The sequence below is a fragment of the Antedon bifida genome, chromosome 11 (genome assembly GCF_963402885.1).
Source record: "Antedon bifida chromosome 11, ecAntBifi1.1, whole genome shotgun sequence".
Taxonomy (NCBI): Eukaryota; Metazoa; Echinodermata; class Crinoidea; order Comatulida; family Antedonidae; genus Antedon; species Antedon bifida.
This window is the reverse complement of record NC_136236.1, coordinates 17,319,253-17,339,264: the sequence shown is the minus strand read 5'-3', so window position 1 is coordinate 17,339,264 and position 20,012 is coordinate 17,319,253. Positions and strand designations below refer to the sequence as shown.

At 37.0% G+C, this 20,012-nt stretch overlaps 2 protein-coding genes across 2 annotated transcripts in view; both read left to right on the top strand.

The window, feature by feature from the left end:
* The window catches only part of LOC144855238 (plexin-A2-like), a 117,276-nt gene that overhangs the window by 1,524 nt on the left and 95,740 nt on the right, over window positions 1–20,012 (top strand). Inside the window, exons 2-4 of the mRNA XM_078713045.1 lie at window positions 4–204; window positions 341–472; window positions 760–872. Of these exons, the coding sequence (XP_078569171.1) occupies window positions 4–204; window positions 341–472; window positions 760–872 (446 nt within the window). The remainder of the gene's footprint in view (window positions 1–3; window positions 205–340; window positions 473–759; window positions 873–20,012) is intronic.
* LOC144855284 (plexin-A1-like) lies at window positions 3,396–19,371 on the top strand. The gene is made up of 14 exons (XM_078713095.1): window positions 3,396–3,847; window positions 4,465–4,585; window positions 5,834–5,926; window positions 6,150–6,239; window positions 6,372–6,459; window positions 12,777–12,946; window positions 13,307–13,464; window positions 14,960–15,059; window positions 15,623–15,756; window positions 15,946–16,107; window positions 16,322–16,415; window positions 16,560–16,835; window positions 17,245–17,385; window positions 17,844–19,371. Exons 2-14 carry the CDS (start codon window positions 4,556–4,558, stop codon window positions 18,051–18,053), a joined length of 1,746 nt encoding a protein of 581 aa, XP_078569221.1. The 5' UTR covers window positions 3,396–3,847; window positions 4,465–4,555; the 3' UTR covers window positions 18,054–19,371.

Genomic DNA, 20,012 nt, shown 5'->3' with positions numbered 1-20,012 from the left:
TAGGCACAAATTCTAGTAGTCGAACAAGTGCCCTATTGCCATTTCCTTGAGCAGCACCCTGACCTTGGGGGTGATGCCCCGATTGTAGCAGATGCTATTTACCAGGAGGACAACACACTATTCACATCGGTCACATTTCAATACGTAGACGAGGTACAACAAAGTGTGATATTCCTAGGAGATGGCAAAGGTGATCTTGTGAAGGTAAGTTTTCAGGATATTTTCTTGGTTTCTATCTAGGGTGCGAGGACAATTTGAGACAGCACAATATATATATATATATTGCATGTCGGTGTATAACTGCTTAAAATTTCTCCAAAATTAAATTATTTATATATAGCTACGATTAGATTCATTGACATCTGCTCAGAAGTACGAGACGAAAACAATAGATGCTGGCAGTGCAGTTATAAGAAATGGCCTGATGTTGAGCAAAGATAATGATTCTATATACGTCATAACTAAACAGCAAGTATGTATAGTCTGTTGTTGATCTAATCTCAAAATTTCCAGGAAAAATAAATAATCTTGAATCTTGCTAGTTCACTTGTTATGAAAAACTAGGTGTAACAAGTTTTAAGGTTGTACCTCAATAAATAATTAATAATTTAGCGAGGCTTTGGGTGTACACCTTTGGAACTGCATGTGTAGTGACCTCGAATATAAGCTATTCGATGAAAATTTTGATGTTTAGCAAAGATGATTCTATATATGCAAACCATGCATATTTTGCACAAAAATTAAAATGTATATTTATAGATTACAAAAGTGCCTGTTGCAGAATGTGAACAGTATACAACATGTAGTGAATGTCTGGGGGTTGGTGGCGGTGTTGGTGACCCATACTGTGGATGGTGTACACTGATGAACAGGTAAGGGGCTATATCTATTCTATTTACATTACAGAGCCGCATATTAATTAGTATAAATGCAATCCTTAGGTGAATTTATGTCTTTTAACAATAGTACCAAAATGTGTATCAACTTTGAGTAAGTATTTAGAAGTATGCATGATTTACTGAAATTTGCCATTATGTAATAATAACATATAGATACATTGTATAAACTAGGAAGTGTTTCAGGAAGTAGATTTTAAATGTGAGATATCCTGTTCATTAAAATAGGTGTTTGTACTGTAGGTTTATTATGATTACAAGGATATATTTCCTGTGATAAATATATCACAGAAAATAGGCAAAACCAATTGCCCAACTAAAAGCTAACATTATATTACAGTACTGTATAATATATAAATATTCTAAAGTATAATTTTATAATTGTCTCATTTAAACCAGGAGGGTTGTTTTTATACCTCCCTGTTCAAACATCTCCAGCATCCATATTAACTACTGATGTCAAGGACTGTGACTTGTCTTGAGACAGGAATTAATAAATTGAGGGATTGGATGTGCAACAACATATAGTAGATAGTGTTTTCACCCCCGTAATTTAATTGTAATGTACTTAACATCAAACCCCTTTCACACCAAAAGCAAACTCCGTAGATACTCCGGAGTTGAAGCCCCGGTGTTTTGGTGTGAAAGGTAAAATCAAGCAACTCCGGAGTTCAAAATAGCGGTTAAAAACAATTATCGTAGAAGGAGAAAGGTAAATGCGAAGCATCCTCGTATTATTGTGTGTACGTGTGGGTATTTTCAAGATGGACATCCACTATTTGGGCAAATCGTTGAACCTAAATTCGCTTTAAATTGTCGATAACTAATTATCTAACTCAATTTAATTAGTAAATAGGCTTACACCAGGTGGTTAAAATCAGTACCGAAAGTACGGACCAACTTTATATACCATCGAGTAAATATTTTAGAAGTAACGCGCGATTTACCAAATTTTGGCCTTTACGTAAATTTATATATAGATACTGTAAGATTGATTGATTGATTGATTGATTGATTGAGTAATTGAAGAACAGAATGAAGTATGGGCTAGGAACTAACTGTAGGTCTGGGGTATACAGTGTAAGATCTGGGTTAAACTACACACAGTTAGGTATTCCTTTTTTAAAAATTAATTTATACTTAATTTTACTTTCTATGGACCAGAGATTCCGAAATAAAAGATTAAATTAGGTCTGGGCTAGTACCTAACATTTAGAGTAAGGTTTGGGCTAGTAACTAACAGTTAGAGTAAGGTCTGGTCTAGTAACTAACAGTTACAGTAAGGTCTGGGCTAAACTATTGTATTTTATTTTTTCAGATGCAGCAAATATGATGCTTGTTCGTCTGGTGCGTGGCTTGCTTACGATGACATTTGTATTTCAATTGATGGTGTTTCACCTCCAAATTTACCATACAATGATGGTGCATCAACGGTAAGTTAATAAGATATATATTCTATAAAGTCTATGTTATATATCGACTAGTGCCCACTAGTGATCAATAAGGGTTGTATCAATATGGTTGATTATTACCTTCATGCATTGCCTCAATCTGTGGCAAAAGTCAACTGTCCATTCACGATCTAGATATTACCAAAATTACTGATGTTATTTCATGTTACATTTTTCCTCAAAAAGGGCGAGTGTTAAGTGTAAGCAACAGGCTAGAAGAAAATAAAACTTTAAGGCCATAACATATTGGCCATAACATTTTCATAAGTATGCCTATTTACAAGCATTTTCACTGATGGTCTTTGTTTGAAAAACGCATTTAAGGAAAAAATAGGGTTGTTTCGAACCTACAAATCCCACTGGCTATATGGGCTTGGGATGGAATACGGTGCTATTAAAAAATCAACTCAAATTGTTCCCGATCATGACACTATAACTTATTGAGCAGGATCAAGCTTGGGTGTGTAATTTTATAACTCCATGGTTGTGCTATCCAGATTGGCCGTTCCCACACAGTTAGAGTAATAGTTAGCTCCCGATCTGTATTAGAGTTTGCTGTGTAAGCTGGATAGTATGATATTTTGTATTTTCTGCTCTTTCTAGCTGGAAATTAAATTTACAAATCTACCAGCTTTAACTGATAGTAACAGTTATCTGTGTATATTTAATGGAGTTGATGTCACCCGGCAAGCGACTTTAGTAAACCAGAAACTTTATTGTGAAAGTCCTGCCGTCCTACCGCCAGTACCTGAAGGATCTGGTAAAACCACTGTCATTATTATAATAGATTGTTCAACTTTAAAACTTTTCCTTGTCATTGGTTTGCTTTTTAAATTTTAAGTACGCTAAAAAAATCTGCTCTTTCTAGCCTGGAAATTAAATTTACACCCAGTAAGCAACTTTAGTAAACCAGACACTTTATTGTGAAAGTCCTGCCATGCTACCGCCAGTACCTTTTTTTAGCTAAAATATGCATGAATTGAAATATTTCATAAAAAATAGATGATATAAATTCAATATACATATGTCTAGTTGAATATTTTATACACTCTTATTCAGGTAAGCCTTTCCCCTTCCTGATGCTATCAATGAAAACCTGTTTCAACCAGTTACTTGAAGTTGGTGCAATATAGAAAATGATTTACTAGTTACGCAGTTATATCTCTGTAGAAAATGTAGGCTTCCTGTTAAATGAGACCTGATAGGTGGATTGAGCATGTTTACTATTAGCTCTTTTCAGGAAAGAGGGCTCGGATGGTGATTTTGGAAATTGCAATGAAAAAGATAGGGCATTTAGGTTATGGCCTAAGTACGTAATTTCACTTTTTTTAGGCCTTGCTCCTCCTATTTCAAAATGTTGGATCCGCCACTGCATTGTTTAACATAATTGTTGGGTTACCTTCGTTTTACAGATCATGTATCAGTAACCATCTACATCTTTTCAACTTTAACTCAAGTCAAGTTCATAGAAACATCATACGATTTCTATTCCTGCAATGTGTAAGTTCTGTATGTGTGCAACATCATAAGACTATAACATTCTGGTATGGTGTACCCTAAATAGAGGTGTCAGATGAAGGGAATTCTGCTGTAATTTTGTTTCTTTTCAATTTCAATTTTTTCGTTTCTTTCGTATTTATATGGTGTTGGTTTTTTTTGTAATACAGTATCACGAACTTGTGTAAAAACAATCAATGTTGATTGAACGAGTTGTGCTGTACATCAGTCTCGTGTCTAAATAAAGTTTATATATATATACCGTAGTACTTCCCTTCTTTGTTGTTTGGGCATATTAAAACATTTTCAGTTGTATAGACATGGTAAAAACTACTTGGTTGACTTGACACTGAATACATTCCCATCACAGGGTGGATTAGCAACCCAACTTTGACATTGTTTACTGGTATACATCTCTGCATTCGGGTACGACCCATTTTATACAGCTTCGTATCAACTCCGCACTTTTGCTGTCTCTGTATAATAGGTATACAATTAAGTAATCATTAAACACAACCATTTTCCTTTTTCATTTGATAGATAATTTCATGCTATCTATCTAACTAAATGCAGACCAATGTTAACTGTTATATTAATCTAATTCTTATATCTAATAATAGATGCTCTACGTGTGCTGCTAGCCACTTTGACTGTTTGTGGTGTCCATTGGAAAACACATGTGCTGCTGGGGTTAGTAGGTCTTGTTCCATCATGGAAGATGTTCCTGTCAATTCAGAACTGGTATGTCTGTCTCTAGACCCGAAAGATAAGTTTTAACTCTGGTATACCGAACTCACAGAACGTTCAATATTCAATGGACCAGAAGAAGCCTCTGGCAACAAAGGATTCAATCCAAATATCTTTATCTAAAAAAAAACAACAAATTACAGCAACTTAGTAAAGACTTACTGGAGGTTTCATTGAGTTGGAAATTTTTGTATTCTAGTTGTTTTTCAATGAAGCTACTATTTGTTTAATGCTTCTATTTTTGTATAAGGAAGTGTTCAATATAATACCAATCCTTTTTCTGTTTTGTTTTCCTTTTTGGTACTGAAATGTGTTAAAACCTTGATATCCAAACAGGATATGAAACTAAAACAACATGATGCGTATAAAGGAAGAAAAGACAAGTTCACCTAATAATTTAGTGTAAAAAAAGTGTTATTGGGAATGCTATAAATTCATTGAGAAAATATTTGTCATGTTTTAGACTTTTGGAGTCTCATTAAATACAGTGTATTATAATGTTGTTAAATAATAGAACATCATATACAGAATTGAACAGCTCCAGCTTCCATTCCATGAAACGGAACAAGTGTACATGTTGCTTTAAACTGAGTACTTATTTCTAAATTAAGAAAGTTTTACATTTACTATTGCCATTCTTTGGAAGAAATAAATGTTGATTGGAGTTGAATTATATTATGGTTGATGAACCAGAGGCCATCGTTGGAAAATTAGAAAAATTAAAACCAAACATTCGACAAAATCACTTTTTAGTCACAAGTATAAATAATTGAAACGCTCTCTCACATGAATCAGTAAATTTAGCCACAATAAATTAATTTAAAAAAAAAAACAACAAAAAACATTGGCAAACTCACCCTGCAAAGTATTGTAAAACCAGAAACTTTCACGCACATTAAACGTGAATTTTGCAAGTGATTGAAATCTTTAAAGTTTTCAGAACATATAGGCCTACTACAATATACAATAGCTAATGCATTAGCGTCTTTATAACACAAATGTCTTGCATATCTGATCTTACTTACTTCAAATTCGCGAAAGTTTTATGTTGCAAAAAATGACTGATGTAAACGATTCGCAAAAGTTTCAGGTTTTACTGTATTTGCCCTACCTAAGAAAAATTGTACAAGTAACGAGGGACTTATAAGCTTTTGCTTCCAGCCTCTACACGAAAGTAACACCAGTCTAGTGTTCTGTATGCCATGGGTGCCATTTGACATAAGTTATAATTCTATTTTTCAGCAATGTCCTCAAATAGCCTCACAGACTGAACTAGAGTTTTTTCACACTGGAATGACAAAGAAGATTATGATTAAAGCCAACAACCTTTTAAATGTATGTAATAGTTATTTCTATTTATATATAATTGAAATGACTTTAGGCAGTTTTGGTACACTGTTGACCACTAGGCTATCACAATCAGAGCAATTACCATATTAGTATTATTATCAAATAGATCACCAATGTGTTTTCTACCATCTAAGTTCTTTACTACCAAAAGTGTTTTTTTTTATTTAATCACTGATATAAAGCATCTGTGTGTTTATATTATTTACAGGTCTCAAATTACATTTGTGTAATTAATGGAATAAACTCTGTTCCAGCTACAAGGATTGATGATAAAAATATTATCTGTGACGATTATACGGTAAACAATTAAATTGTAATATATTATTATTAAATTATTATAAAGATCGAGAATATAAAATGTACAATGAAGGTACTGTAGTGAAAGATTCACCAATAATGATACTTACATTTCCTATTTCTCTTTTCCCAGTATGTCTCTGATGGGATATCGCAGAAGAAAAACACAACAATTGAAGTTGTGTGGAATAACACCAACTACATCGATTTCAACTGGAAAGGTATTTAAATTAAAAAATAAAATAAATAAATATATATATATACTCTCATCAGGCAAAGAACATTAATTCTAAACCGCCCGGTGATATACTGAAATTTAATTAATTAATTTGAAACGATAAAGATGAGGAAATCTGTGAGAATGAGAAAAAGTCGCCCCAACCGAGACTCGAACTCGGACCGCCTGCTTGATATGCAGATGTCCTAACCATTAGATATAAATATATATATATATATATATAAATCAAAGAGGCGTGCCTTTATAACTATGCCTTTTGTTTGTTAACATCTTTGATTGGCTGATTTGTTTTATTATGTAATTTTGTGACTTATATATGTTATCCTTTGTTACAATTCTCTTCACCTGATGATGGGCTATGCCCGAAACATGTCGTAAAAATAAATCTATATTGAGGCAGTTTTAACTTATTTGATCTTTATATATATATATATATAATAATACTTTCCAAAATTGTTATTACCCAAGTAAACTTTGTATGAATAATTCATAGACTTAAAATAAAGCATGTAATTGATTGATTTTTTGACTGATTAATGATTTGATTAATTATTTAATTGATTGATTAATATATAGTTTATTGATTGATTATGTATGTATGTTGATAAAATAGTTTTGTTTCATCTTAAGCTGTCTACACTATCAACTAATTTGACAAAAAAAGTGTGATGTGCCCAAATATGGTAGTGATATGATATCACATTTTTTTTCACATAAAGTTTGATAGTATAGACAGCGCCAGTGCGCCCTCATGGGCTAGAGTTGCTCGTGCTTTGTGGCTTTGATTTCCTTGTTGTTGTATTGAGTTATTGATTGTTATTAAAATACATTATTCGCATTACATCGGTCTATGTGTGATCTGTAGAGTTGTGGCATATAAACATCAACCTTATTGGCGTGGTGGCAGCCCAAGATATTCGGACCTTCCGCTTAAAACCAGTGAGTTATTAGTTGTTGAACTTAGGCCTAGCCTAGGCCCATCCATACCATTATCTACGAGATCGCACTAACGCACAGAGGCGTACGACCAGCCAGCACATATAGCTGGTAGGATGGCGAACGTTAACAGAGCTCCTAAACAGTGGAGCTTAACCAAAACTGAAACAATCAACTCATTTGAGTCATGGCGGCAGAACATTATTTATACACTTTCGTTGGATGAAAATTTTGCTCCATTCTTGATGGAAGGCACACAATGGGGCCCCAAAACCAGAGCATCTCCACTCCGCCTATTTGAGGACGATGATGACACTGTCCCTAGAGCACGTCGACGTACTGCTCAGCAAAAGGTACACATGCTCGAGCTCATGCTAGGCCAGATCGCAAACTTCTGTCCTGTTATTTCTCGAAGCACAATTGTTAAAAGCTCCACGTCCATCTCGCATATCTGGCAGGCCATCCGACTTCACTATGGTTTCCAAACGACCGGAGGTCACTTCTTAGACTTTGCCACTATTCACCTCGAGGCTGGTGAACGTCCAGAAGATTTGTATCAACGACTATTGGCATTTGCTGACGATAATTTGCTACGCACTGGAGGCGGAATTAATCATCACGGCGTCGCGATCACAGAGGATGAAGAAATGACACCTACTGTGGAGAACTTTATTGTGTTAACCTGGTTATCCCTTATCCATAAAGACCTCCCGCGTCTAGTCAAGCAACGATATGGAACTGATCTGCGAGATCGTACCCTGGCGACTATAAAGCCCGAAATTTCGCAAGCGATGGATTCCCTTCTCGATGAATTGCATGCTACAGAAGACACACGCGCAATGCGTACTTTCGCAACACCTCCCACGGTCAACTATCAACGCGCTTCTCGCACGTCTCGTAATACTACTAGTCATATTCGTCGACAGCTAAAGTCTTGTCCTCTTTGCAAACAGGCTGGTCGAAAGCATGACACCCACTTTCTCAGTGGATGCATTCACTTACCTGAGCAGGACCGGAAGTACATGGTCAGGGCTAGACAGGTCATCGGAATCATTGAAGGTATCGAGGAGACTGACGTTAGCGATGACGCCAGTTTAGCAGATAACCAGACAGAACAGGCTGCACTACGCGTGCAGATCAGACAGTCGCCCTATCTCGACGTTTTCCACAATCACCACACGGCACGTATTACTATCGACAGTGGTGCCACCGGTAATATGATCTCCCTTGCCGCAGCGACAGCCCTATCGGCCGAAATTAGAGAATCATCTCAATCAGCCCACCAAGCAGATGGCTCATCTCCATTAAAGGTTGTCGGCGAGACAACAATTACATTTTCCCGCGACCATATTGAACTTCTTTTTGACGGCCTCGTAGTCGAACGACTCGATGTGGATATTCTGGCAGGCACACCCTTTATGGAAAACAATGACATCGCCATTCGTCCAGCGAAACGTCAAGTAGTCATAGGGAACACTTCTTCTTATACGTACGGTTCTAAGGACACTACTAAGACCCCTGCCATTCGTCGCGCTCAAGTATTACGCGCTCCTAGCAGCTTAACTACTCTGTGGCCCGGTGACTTCATAGAGTTACAAATCCCAGAAGGTGTTTCGACTCATGATAATGAGCTCGCCCTTGAACCTCGCAGCTATACTCATCGACCTCCTACCTGGCCAGAGTATGGTACTATTCACAGCATTGACGGAAAAATTCGCATTGAAAATAACACATCATTACCTCAGGTTCTTAAACGAAACGAACACTTCTGTCAGATACGCCCTGTCTTTGTCCCGGACGATTGTAATACCAATGACCACACTTGTAAACCTGTGAAAACAAGTTCATTACCACGCCCCACACAATCGACACTACATTCATTGCAAATTCACCTTGACCCTGATCGTATCATTCCCCCTACAATCCGACAAAGATTTAAATCTCTTAACGAAGAGTTCGATGTTGTTTTTGATCCGCATATCAAATGCTATAATGGCGCAGCCGGTCCCTTCCAAGCCGTCGTTAATATGGGCCCTGTACAGCCACCACAGCGAAAAGGCAGACTTCCACAGTATTCGCGAGACAAACTTGTTGAGCTTCAAGAGAAGTTCGACGACTTAGAGAAGATGGGTGTTTTTGTGCGACCTGAAGATGCGGGTATTCAAGTAGAATATTTAAACCCATCATTCTTAGTAAAGAAAGACAGCGGAGGATTCCGCCTTGTAACCGCCTTTGCGGATGTCGGTCGATACGCGAAACCTCAGCCTTCACTAATGCCCGACGTCAACTCTGTACTTCGTCATATCGCTAGGTGGAAGTACATTATCTCTACAGACCTCACTAAGGCATTTTATCAGATACCGCTTTCACGCGAATCGATGAAGTACTGCGGAGTGGCCACGCCCTTCAGAGGAATCCGTGTATACGCCAGGTCTGCTATGGGAATGCCAGGATCTGAAACAGCGCTGGAGGAACTAACCTGCCGCGTCTTGGGAGAGCTTCTCTCTGAAGGCGTCATTGCCAAGATTGCAGACGACCTCTACTGCGGAGGAGACACCCTAGATGAGTTACTTTGCAACTGGCGCCGACTGCTGTCCGAACTTTATAGATGCGGCCTCAGTCTCTCAGCAAGTAAAACATTTATCTGCCCAAAAACTACCACTATACTCGGGTGGACATGGTCCCTTGGCACGTTAAGAGCCAATCCACATCGTATTTCGACGCTCGCTACGTGTTCTCCCCCTAAGACTGTAAAGGGCCTCCGATCGTTCATTGGGGCGTATAAAGTGCTCGCACGGGTTATCCCCAACTGCGCTTCCATCCTCACACCTTTAGACGATGCTGTGGCTGGCCGACAGTCCCAAGACAAAATCACGTGGTGTGATGCCCTTTGTGAAGATTTTCAGACTGCTCAAAAGTTGCTCACAACCAGCCAAACAATCACGTTACCCCATCCAGATGACCAGCTTTGGATAGTCACTGATGGTTCAGTAAAAAGACACGGAATTGGGGCAACACTATACATTAGACGAGACGATAGTCTGCGGATCTCCGGATTCTTTAGTGCAAAACTTAGAGCTCGACAGCTTACGTGGCTCCCGTGTGAGATCGAAGCCCTGGCAATCGCTGTCGCAGTTAAGCATTTTAGTCCATATGTTGTTCAATCTACTAAACGAGCTTGTGTTTTAACTGACAGTAAACCGTGCGTGCAGGCTTTTGAAAAGCTTTGCCGGGGTGAATTTTCCGTGAGCCCCAGAGTATCAACTTTCCTGTCCTCCGCTAGCCGATACCAGGTTTCCGTTCGACACCTAGCCGGTTCCGCGAATGTTCCCTCAGACTTTGCAAGCCGCAATGCTCCTGAATGCATTGATGCCAATTGCCAGGTATGTTCCTTTGTTCAGCGCTCTGAGGAATCAGTTGTACTCAGAATCGCTTCACACGATTTCATCACAGGTCAATCCAAGCTGCCCTTCACAAGTAGGTCCGCATGGCTTTCACTACAATCTGAATGCCCTGATTTACGTAGGGTACACGCCCACTTAATCCAAGGTACGCGTCCTTCTAAAAAGGTTACCGATAAGAGAGATGTCAAACGCTACCTCGCTGTCGCATCACTTAGCAAAGACAACCTTCTCGTGTCTCTCGTTCATGAGCCACTTGCTCCTCCACGAGAAAGAATTATTGTTCCACGCCCGTTTTTGCATGGCCTGCTTACTGCCTTACACATCCGATTAGACCACCCGACTTGTCACCAACTCAAACAAATGGCACATCGATATTTTTATGCCCTCGACATGGATAAATCGATCGAAGTCACCACCTCATCTTGCCACCAATGCGCCACCCTTCGCCGAATTCCTAAGGCCTCTATCGATCAGTCTACTGGCGACCCACCGGAAACTGTGGGTGTTACATTCGCTGCAGATGTCATGAAGCGCAATCGTCAATTCATTCTGATTGTGAGAGAAGCGGTAACGTCATTCACAGTCGCTTGTTTTCTTGACAACGAACAGCGTAACTCACTTCGTGACGCTCTTATCCGAATGTGCGTTGAGCTCCGTCCCCTTGATGGTCCCCACGCCATTATCCGTGCCGACGGGGGACCCGGATTCCAAGCACTTGTTAATGACTCATTACTCAAGCAGGAACGCATCTGTATTGAAATAGGCCGACTTAAAAATATTAATAAAAATCCAGTTGCCGAGAAGGCTATTCAAGAACTGGAAGATGAGCTACTTCGTTTGGATCCTGACGCTGGTTTTATCTCGCCTATTGCACTCGCTCGTGCAACCGCACAACTCAACTCACGCATTCGCTCCCGTGGTTTATCCGCTCGTGAGATGTGGACCCAGCGTGACCAGTTTTCCCACGAACAGATCCCACTCTCTGACCTCGAGCTTATCCGCGAACAGCACTCATCACGCACCTCTAATCACAAATACAGTCGAATTTCAAAAGCTCCCACTCGTGAACTTGCTCCTGCAACTCTTGTGGAGGTGGGTGATCTTGTATACCTGTATGCAGATCTTAACAAGTCTAACGCTCGTAAGAGATACCTTGTCGTATCTGTTGATGGTACATGGTGTTGCGTTCGCAAGTTCAGTGGAACCCAGTTACGAAACACATCGTACCGTGTTAAGCGATCCGAATGCTTTAAAGTTCCTAGCTCTATACTTGCTCCTAGTACACTTACCTCACGAAAGTACCAGAGTGAGGGATCGGACAATGAGGATAATACATTTGGACCTACCGTGGTTGCCCCTGTTCAGCCTGTCATTCCTGTTGAGATATCTTCTCCGCTTGTCGACGGTGCCACAAACACCGTCCTTGAAGATGTTCATGATTCTGATCCGCCCTACAATCAGATTCGCGATGAACCAACTTCTCAGTCTTGTTCTAGACCTCAACGCTCTCACCACCTACCAAACCGATTTGCTGAATTTATTATGGACTAGTGGTTTTACGATCTTGCACGATATTTCATTTTTTTAAAAAGTTTCACTCAGAATAACATGATTTTATTTTTTGCTTTGATTTTGTGATGCCGGTTCCCATATGTTTTGCTTTTCTCATGTTTTGCTTTAAAGGATATTGTTTTAGGTTAAAACTGATTAAGAAAGAAGAGGAAAGAAAAGTAGTCACGCCAGTGCGCCCTCATGGGCTAGAGTTGCTCGTGCTTTGTGGCTTTGATTTCCTTGTTGTTGTATTGAGTTATTGATTGTTATTAAAATACATTATTCGCATTACATCGGTCTATGTGTGATCTGTAGAGTTGTGGCATATAAACATCAACCTTATTGGCGCAGAGCTTTATACATTTTTTAATTTAGAAAATAATTAAAACAATTGAAAATTCATATATAGTAACTTTGTACAATTGTTCTGTGGACCAACCTGATTGCAGTACTTGCCTGTCTCCACTAACTACCCCACCTGAATACAACTGTACATGGTGCAATCCAGGGATGTGTGTTTTGGAGTCCAGATGTTCAGCAGGACAACCACCCTCTTGTCCACCACCAATAGTGATTGAGGTTAGTATAGTTAGTAGGAAAATCTGGATCCTCCCCCGAGTATCGTGTTTTAACAATAATTTAACCTGCCCTCTAAGGGCCAACTAAACCTATAATTAATTAAAACGCTAACATTGTTTTTAAAAGAAAGTTCAACTTGTCTATGTTTTGTGTATTTATATACAATATCAATGTTTTACATTTTGTTGAAAAGATGAGGCAAAACATACAAGTTAACAAACAGGTTTTGGGCTCTGACCCTGTCCTCTTTTTTAGAAAAATGCAGTGTTTATTAAAACATACTGTTAAATACATTAGCATGTGTTTATTACACTAATCAATTTATTATTTATTAATTAATGCTTTTATCAAATTTTCTAGATTTTACCAAAGGTTGTTCCCACGTCAGCAGGCGAACAGTATGTCGATGTAATCACTCTGATTGGTCAAGATCTTGGGCAGAGAGTCGAAGATCTTGATATTGACGTTGGTGGAAAACCATGTAAGAATAGACGTAAAACATATCAAGTTGCCAAAGAGTGAGTAATCTTTGTAATAATGCGTAAATCCGTTAGAATTTAGTCTCCCCAGCATAGATTTGAACTATCACCTTCCATTAGACCAAAGGTGATACAATATTAACAGCATTCTATAGTATACAAATAATGTTTATGAGTTAGATGGTGAGAACATTTTATGAGTTAGAAAGAGGCGCAGCCAAGTTGAAAATAGAGCAGTAATTTTTTCGTCAAATAAAATATTTCTCTATTCAACGAATACACAACATTCATTATTTGTTTTATAACACACTTACTTGATTAAATTTAGCGATCGTAAATGATTGAAGGGCCATTCAAAAAGGCAGTGCTCCAACTTTAGACAAGGAGTAGATGAGTTAGAATACACGACATGCACAACAAGTTGATTTCTGAACGTGATCAGTCAGAAATGTCGCATGACAAAAATTCTCAGAAAGCTGAATGTGCATTAGAGCATGTTAATAATCACCATTGGATATCATTTTCCGTTTCGTTGGGCTAATTCTAAATGTCACGTAATGCGTAATTAACCAATCAAATTGACTCGATCAACGACTTTATAGGAAAAGGGGTAAAATCAATGTTAAAAATCGTTAAAATCTGCAATCGTTAAAGTTGAACCAAGTTCAAAGTTAAAACTGACCAATCAAATGGTCCAAAAATAGAAACGAGCTGACAATTCTTGAATTTTTACAACGTGACGATGTTTTTCACGTTTTTTGTAAACTTTTAAGGTCTGATATTTCAAAACAACAAATGTAAGTCAAATTAAATTATAATAATAAAACAATTTAATTTAGTGTAAGCCTAGATTAAGATACCATCGAAAGCATGTCCTAGGCTGGGTTGAAGCATCAAAACCCGTAACTTTTTCAATTTTTACGCGGGCCCGGCTGTGCATGGTTTTTTCATACTTCACGTCTGCATGTCCTAGCAACGCTCAAGGAACCAAGAAACTATGAACGATCGCGTAAAAATGTGTATTGTTGTCGATCATTGTTATTTTATTTTCAACTTTAACGATTTTAAATTCAACGCAACTCAACGATCAACAGAAAAAAGACTTAAGTCTATTGTGAATGGTGAATACAGCCACTGGTTATATGTTTGTTTTTTCTGGTTATACAGTAAAAGATCCTTTCAAGGACGTTTTTTAATGTTCTTAATACAGGATGTTATAAATATCTACATAGGAAATAATTAAGAAGTAGGCCTAGAACATTAAAGGTGCGCATATGTCGACACGGAACACAACTGTGTCAACATAAGCACTCCGCGCAACTCCACGCAACTTTCAGGCACACGGAAAATTTAAATTGAAGTGAAATTTCAGTTGCTTATGTCCTATTTTTTGTGGAACTGAAAGGAACTGAGAGGGCTGGAAATTCTGGGAACCTATTGTGATTATCAGGTCAAGTATTGGTTGCCGTAAGAGAATTTGATAATAATAAATAAATATAAAAAAATTAATTAGAAAAAACTTTTTTTAATATAGAATTTCTTGTAAGGCTCCAAGCTTTCCTAATGCTGGTTTTCATAGTGTTACAGTGAGGATAAATGGTAATCCCACAATTGTTGGAACTCTTGAATATCAGGTAAAAAAAATTATTAAAAACCCACTTCAGATTGATTATTTGTTGGCTCATTTACACTGGTAAAAAATGTTACCACAGTTCTCACATAGATTTTCTTGGATTGGTGAGACACAGTTTATGCTAAGACTTAATTAAGGCCAATTTACACAGATGAGCGGAAAAAAGAAATATAGAATCTATGACCATTTACACAAAAATATAGCGCTATTTCATGAAGATCAGAGTGCTACAGACTTAGATGTTACACATTTTCAACAACATTCTTCTCCCTAAGGGTACCATCATGTGACCGGCAGCCAACTATGGCGCCATTACGTCTGTCTACGACACTGGCTCAGTGCACTGAGGTAACCCCCTATTCATCTCGAAAGATGTACTAGGTTCTTTAAAGTGCACACAAGCAATGTGTGTGCATTTGACCTACGGTTTATAGTCCTTATCCGAGAAGACCAGAACCATGGGGCGAGTAAGCCTCCAACCCTTGCTGATGTTGGCTATGGATTACGGTTCCACTGTCTTAATGCCTTCTCTTTGGCTGAAAATTGCTATGTATTTGTTTACAGACACCAACGTTTTCTGCTGCACAACCATCAACAGGTATCATGGCTGGAGGTACTGTTATAAAGATTACAGGCAATAACCTCAACTTTAATTCCGTATCTGTCAGTATTCATACAGCTGATTGCGTGATTATAAGGTAAATTCAATGATGCATTTTTTGTTAATAGTTTGGTGTTTACCTGCATATTATTGTTGGTGTGGCACTTCGTATGTGATCGTGGTCTTCTGACCTCTTTTGCTACTCCCTGGCACTTATAGTCTGTGGGTAAATATTGCCGGATATCAAAATATACACATTTAAATTAATTCTCTTCTTATTCTTTAGAAACAGTAACAAAGAAATTGAATGTAAAACTGGAAGTATTGAAAGCAGTGGTTGCTGGACAATTATAGTCACCTTTGGTAACATTGAATTTTCAGTGTTTGAGTATTGCTACCGGACAAATCCGAACATTGTTGATTATTTCCCCAAAGAAAGCATAAAATCGTAAGAGAAAGAAAAATATTTATTTACAAAGTATGTCGTATACGAATTCTGGTATACTATTTTTGTGTGTGAACCCACCCTCTTGTACTCTTTGATTCATGTGTGAACACACCCTCTTGTACTCTTTGATTTGTGTGTGAACCTACCCTCTTATACTATACTGATTCATGTGTAAACCCACCCTCTTATACTATACTGATTATTTTTTTGACAGTGGTGGTCGTGTTGTAACAGTAGATGGTATTAACTTTCAGTATGTACAAAATGCCAAAATGATAGTTGAAATCGAAGACCAGAGTTTTGAGTCGGTAAGTATGTTACCCGCCTCCCGATACATGTGTATGAGGAAGGGGGTGGTGCGGGTTGAGGGTATCTTTGCTCATAATAATAATATATCTTTTATTTTTTGCAAGAAAGCTAGTGTTACCTAATACCATTGATTATCTTTACAGAATTGCACAGACAAAAAACAAAAATCAATGATCTGTAATTCACCCGCTGTTGATTTCAGTTCAGCTCGCAGAAAACGACAAGTGAACAACATCGGAGGAAGGGAAGCGACTGTTAGATTCATCTTAGATAGTATGGATATTGATGGCAATACAAATTTTACGTTTTTCTCAGACCCGGTATACTATACGTTTGAAGGTTCCACACGTTACGCCATTTTTGTAGACGAACAAGGATTTTACCAACTGACAGATGAGAATAAATTTTTGTATCTATTTGTAAGTAAACTATTAATTAAAATTTTCAATTTATTTAACAATAGCCCTGTGATCCAAATTTGTTACAATACAAATCAGTGGTTTATTATTACTAGCAAGTATACCCGCTCCAGAGCAGGTTTCAAATGTAGTTTAAAACATTATCAGGTTCATACTCACCCTATATCCTCAGTAGTACTTTACCCAAGTTTCAGCTCGATCAAAGCAATTAGATTTTGATTAGATTTGACCTTTGACCTTGACGACCTAACGAACACAAACTCATTCTTTCTTATACCGAGCTACCCCCACCAAGTTTTAAGACCATGCGACACCTAGTCCACGGAGATGGTCTCTGAATAAAGCCGAACATATGGACAGACACGCAGAGATTTGGTGAATTATTTATAGTAAGATTATTATATTACAGGGGAGTAATTTAACGTTAGCCAGTGATGAACGTGACATTAGTGTATTTATAGGAGGCATCAAGTTGGAGGTCATTAGACTTACCGAGACACACGTGGAGGTTGCTCTTCCTGAAGAAAGACTTAAGTCTACTTTGGTCACGGTAAGAGCAAAAAAAGCAAAAATTATTTTTTAGACGTACTACATTCTGTTGCATAGGCGTAGGCTGGTTGCTGTTGGGGGAGCGGGGGTTAGTACGAAAATTGTAATCAACTCATTCACTCATGGAACTAACCCAGTGACCGACCCCCTCCCCCTGAAACTGACATAAGGAACTTTTGAAAAACAGAGCTGCTTAGTCCCCGGAAATTGCACTTACACATTGAAATATGAAACAAAATTATTGTATAAATAGGTAGCTTACGACATATTTATTAATTTGTGAGCATGCAGGAATGGGGACATCTTTCCTCACTCCCCACTTGGCTACAGTTTTGATGATTTATAGGTCGGTCGTTGCAAATTTTTTTTTTTAATTTACCATGATTTCTAAAAAAACAATTGTCTTTCAACTGATTGGTTTTATGTAATAGTAATGATATATTTTTCTATTTTTCACAGGCAAATCATAACAACCTCTACATAGCATTTGGAGAGATCATATACCTTACAAACAACATTAATAATATTGTGTTGATTGTTGTTCGTACTATGTTGCTGTTGGGGTTTCTCATCTTTATAGCTGTCATGACTCTTCAGTACTTTTTCCGACGACGTAAGATAAAAAGTGTCAAGGAGAAAGAGGTGAAAGAAGCAGAGACTACATTATAATAAGCTACAACAATAAATAGATTTAAGAATAATCTGCTCCGTTATTTGACCAATTTACTGGAAGAAAAATAAACAAAATAAATAAAATAAAAAATAAATAAATTTTTTTATTTTTTTCCTCTTTGGATTTTCAGTGCTTTACCATGTAATGTTCAATTGAAACTTTTTTCTGAATTAATTGCAGTAATATGTTTATTTAAAAAAACTAATGATATCTATTGAAATAAAACATTGTATATTTTTTCTAATCCAAAAGGCTATATATATATAAATACAAGGGCAAATTACTGAAAAAATTACAATGCTGTGGGTATCAGTGACTGGATCTCAATGGAGATACAAAGTAAAATAAGCAAAAAAGCTAAATCAAAATGACAAAGTAAAACAGCCAGAAAAATTAGCAGCGCATTCGGGCAACACTAGCCCTTCATCAGTCCAAGTTTGAGTACTTAGACAAAATTGAGAATATAAAGCAGACACTATATATAATAATAATATATATACATATAATAATTATAAGGGACTAGTGCTGTTCCTAATTGTTTTGTCATCTGCATATCAAGCAGAAGTTTCCGGGCTGGAATCTTGGTTGGGACAACTTTTTATCATCTTTATCGTTTCAAATTAAATTTCAGTATATCACTGGGCGGTTTAGAAATTATTCATATATGTATAAAAAATATATATAATACATATATTAAAAAAAAAAAATATTTTCTGTAAATAAAATGTTTTATATATTTCTTGTTTATTTTTATATTTTATAATTATCTACTATTTAGAATTGATTGGCAGCAATAGTGTGATTTAAAATACTAGTAATAAAAGATCTTATAAAGATTATAAAGATCATTAAATAACATGGCATATAATAATGGCCTAAAACATCAATTATTTTTATGCTATCCTATTGTAATGCATTGCTTTTTAAAAATGACTTGTATATTATTTAGAGTGCATTAATACATAAGATAGTCCATTTGATATATTAATAATCAAAAGTAAATATGAGAATTAAAAGTTGAATTTTGTTCATTATGTTCATGTTTTCAATGTTTTTATGTAAAACACAAAATATTTATATATTAGCAATTTCCTTTTGATAATTTATACTACCGTAAATTAATAAGAAAATAAATAAAATTATGGAGCTATAATTAGACTCCATGATTAAATAACCATTAAACCTGTTTTAACAGAAATATTTTGGTTTTTGTTTCAAGTAAGTTTTAAAATACAATTAAAGTTTCGTAGCCCCACTCGAAGCGGGAAGAGCTAACATGGATTAAAGAATTATGTAGGCCTATTAAGGAAAAAATATTTGATCTAATTATATATTTGCGTTACATGTTATAAATGTTTGTACTTTTATTTTTTGAGTGAAAAAAAGTTTCATACAATAAGTGAGAAAGAAAGAACACAAAATTGATATTGCGCCCTCTATATGTACAATAATAAAGGTCATTAACCTTTTGCAACTGCTGTGCATTCGCCAAGTATTTTCAGTTGATCAACACACGGCACGGTGTGTCGTGGTATGCAGTTGAAATCGTAGGCCTAAAATACGTTTATTGTGCACTTTTTCAGAGGAATTTCACTTCGGAGGTATAGCCACTGTATGCATTTATAGTTAAATTATTATAAGAGAGGATTATGTTCGTATGACATCCTGTTTGTTCCTGTATTAACGGTACTGTCGCGGGTACTGCCGATTTCAAGTGGTTGTTGTACCGTGTGTGCACACAGGTGAGTCTGAGACGGAAGTCCGTGAACTTGAGAGGCGGATTAGTTAGGTAGGTTTGTGTTGTCTAGGCTAACTGGGGTCAATCGGTGGGGGTAGGTTGGATTATTATTTATATATACACATCTATTAATTATTTACTATTTATGTGTTTTAGTCTATTAGATAAGACCCTAGAGAATAGGTTGGGAATACTTTTGTATTTTAATTAAAAACAT

Bases quoted from the DNA above. Each gene is read 5' to 3' on its own strand.
- LOC144855284 (XM_078713095.1), top strand. From the start codon at position 4,556: ATGGAAGATGTTCCTGTCAATTCAGAACTG. The intron at 16,416-16,559 runs GTAAGTATGTTA...TTATCTTTACAG, and splicing joins AAGACCAGAGTTTTGAGTCG to AATTGCACAGACAAAAAACA. The intron at 16,836-17,244 runs GTAAGTAAACTA...ATTATATTACAG, and splicing joins ATAAATTTTTGTATCTATTT to GGGAGTAATTTAACGTTAGC.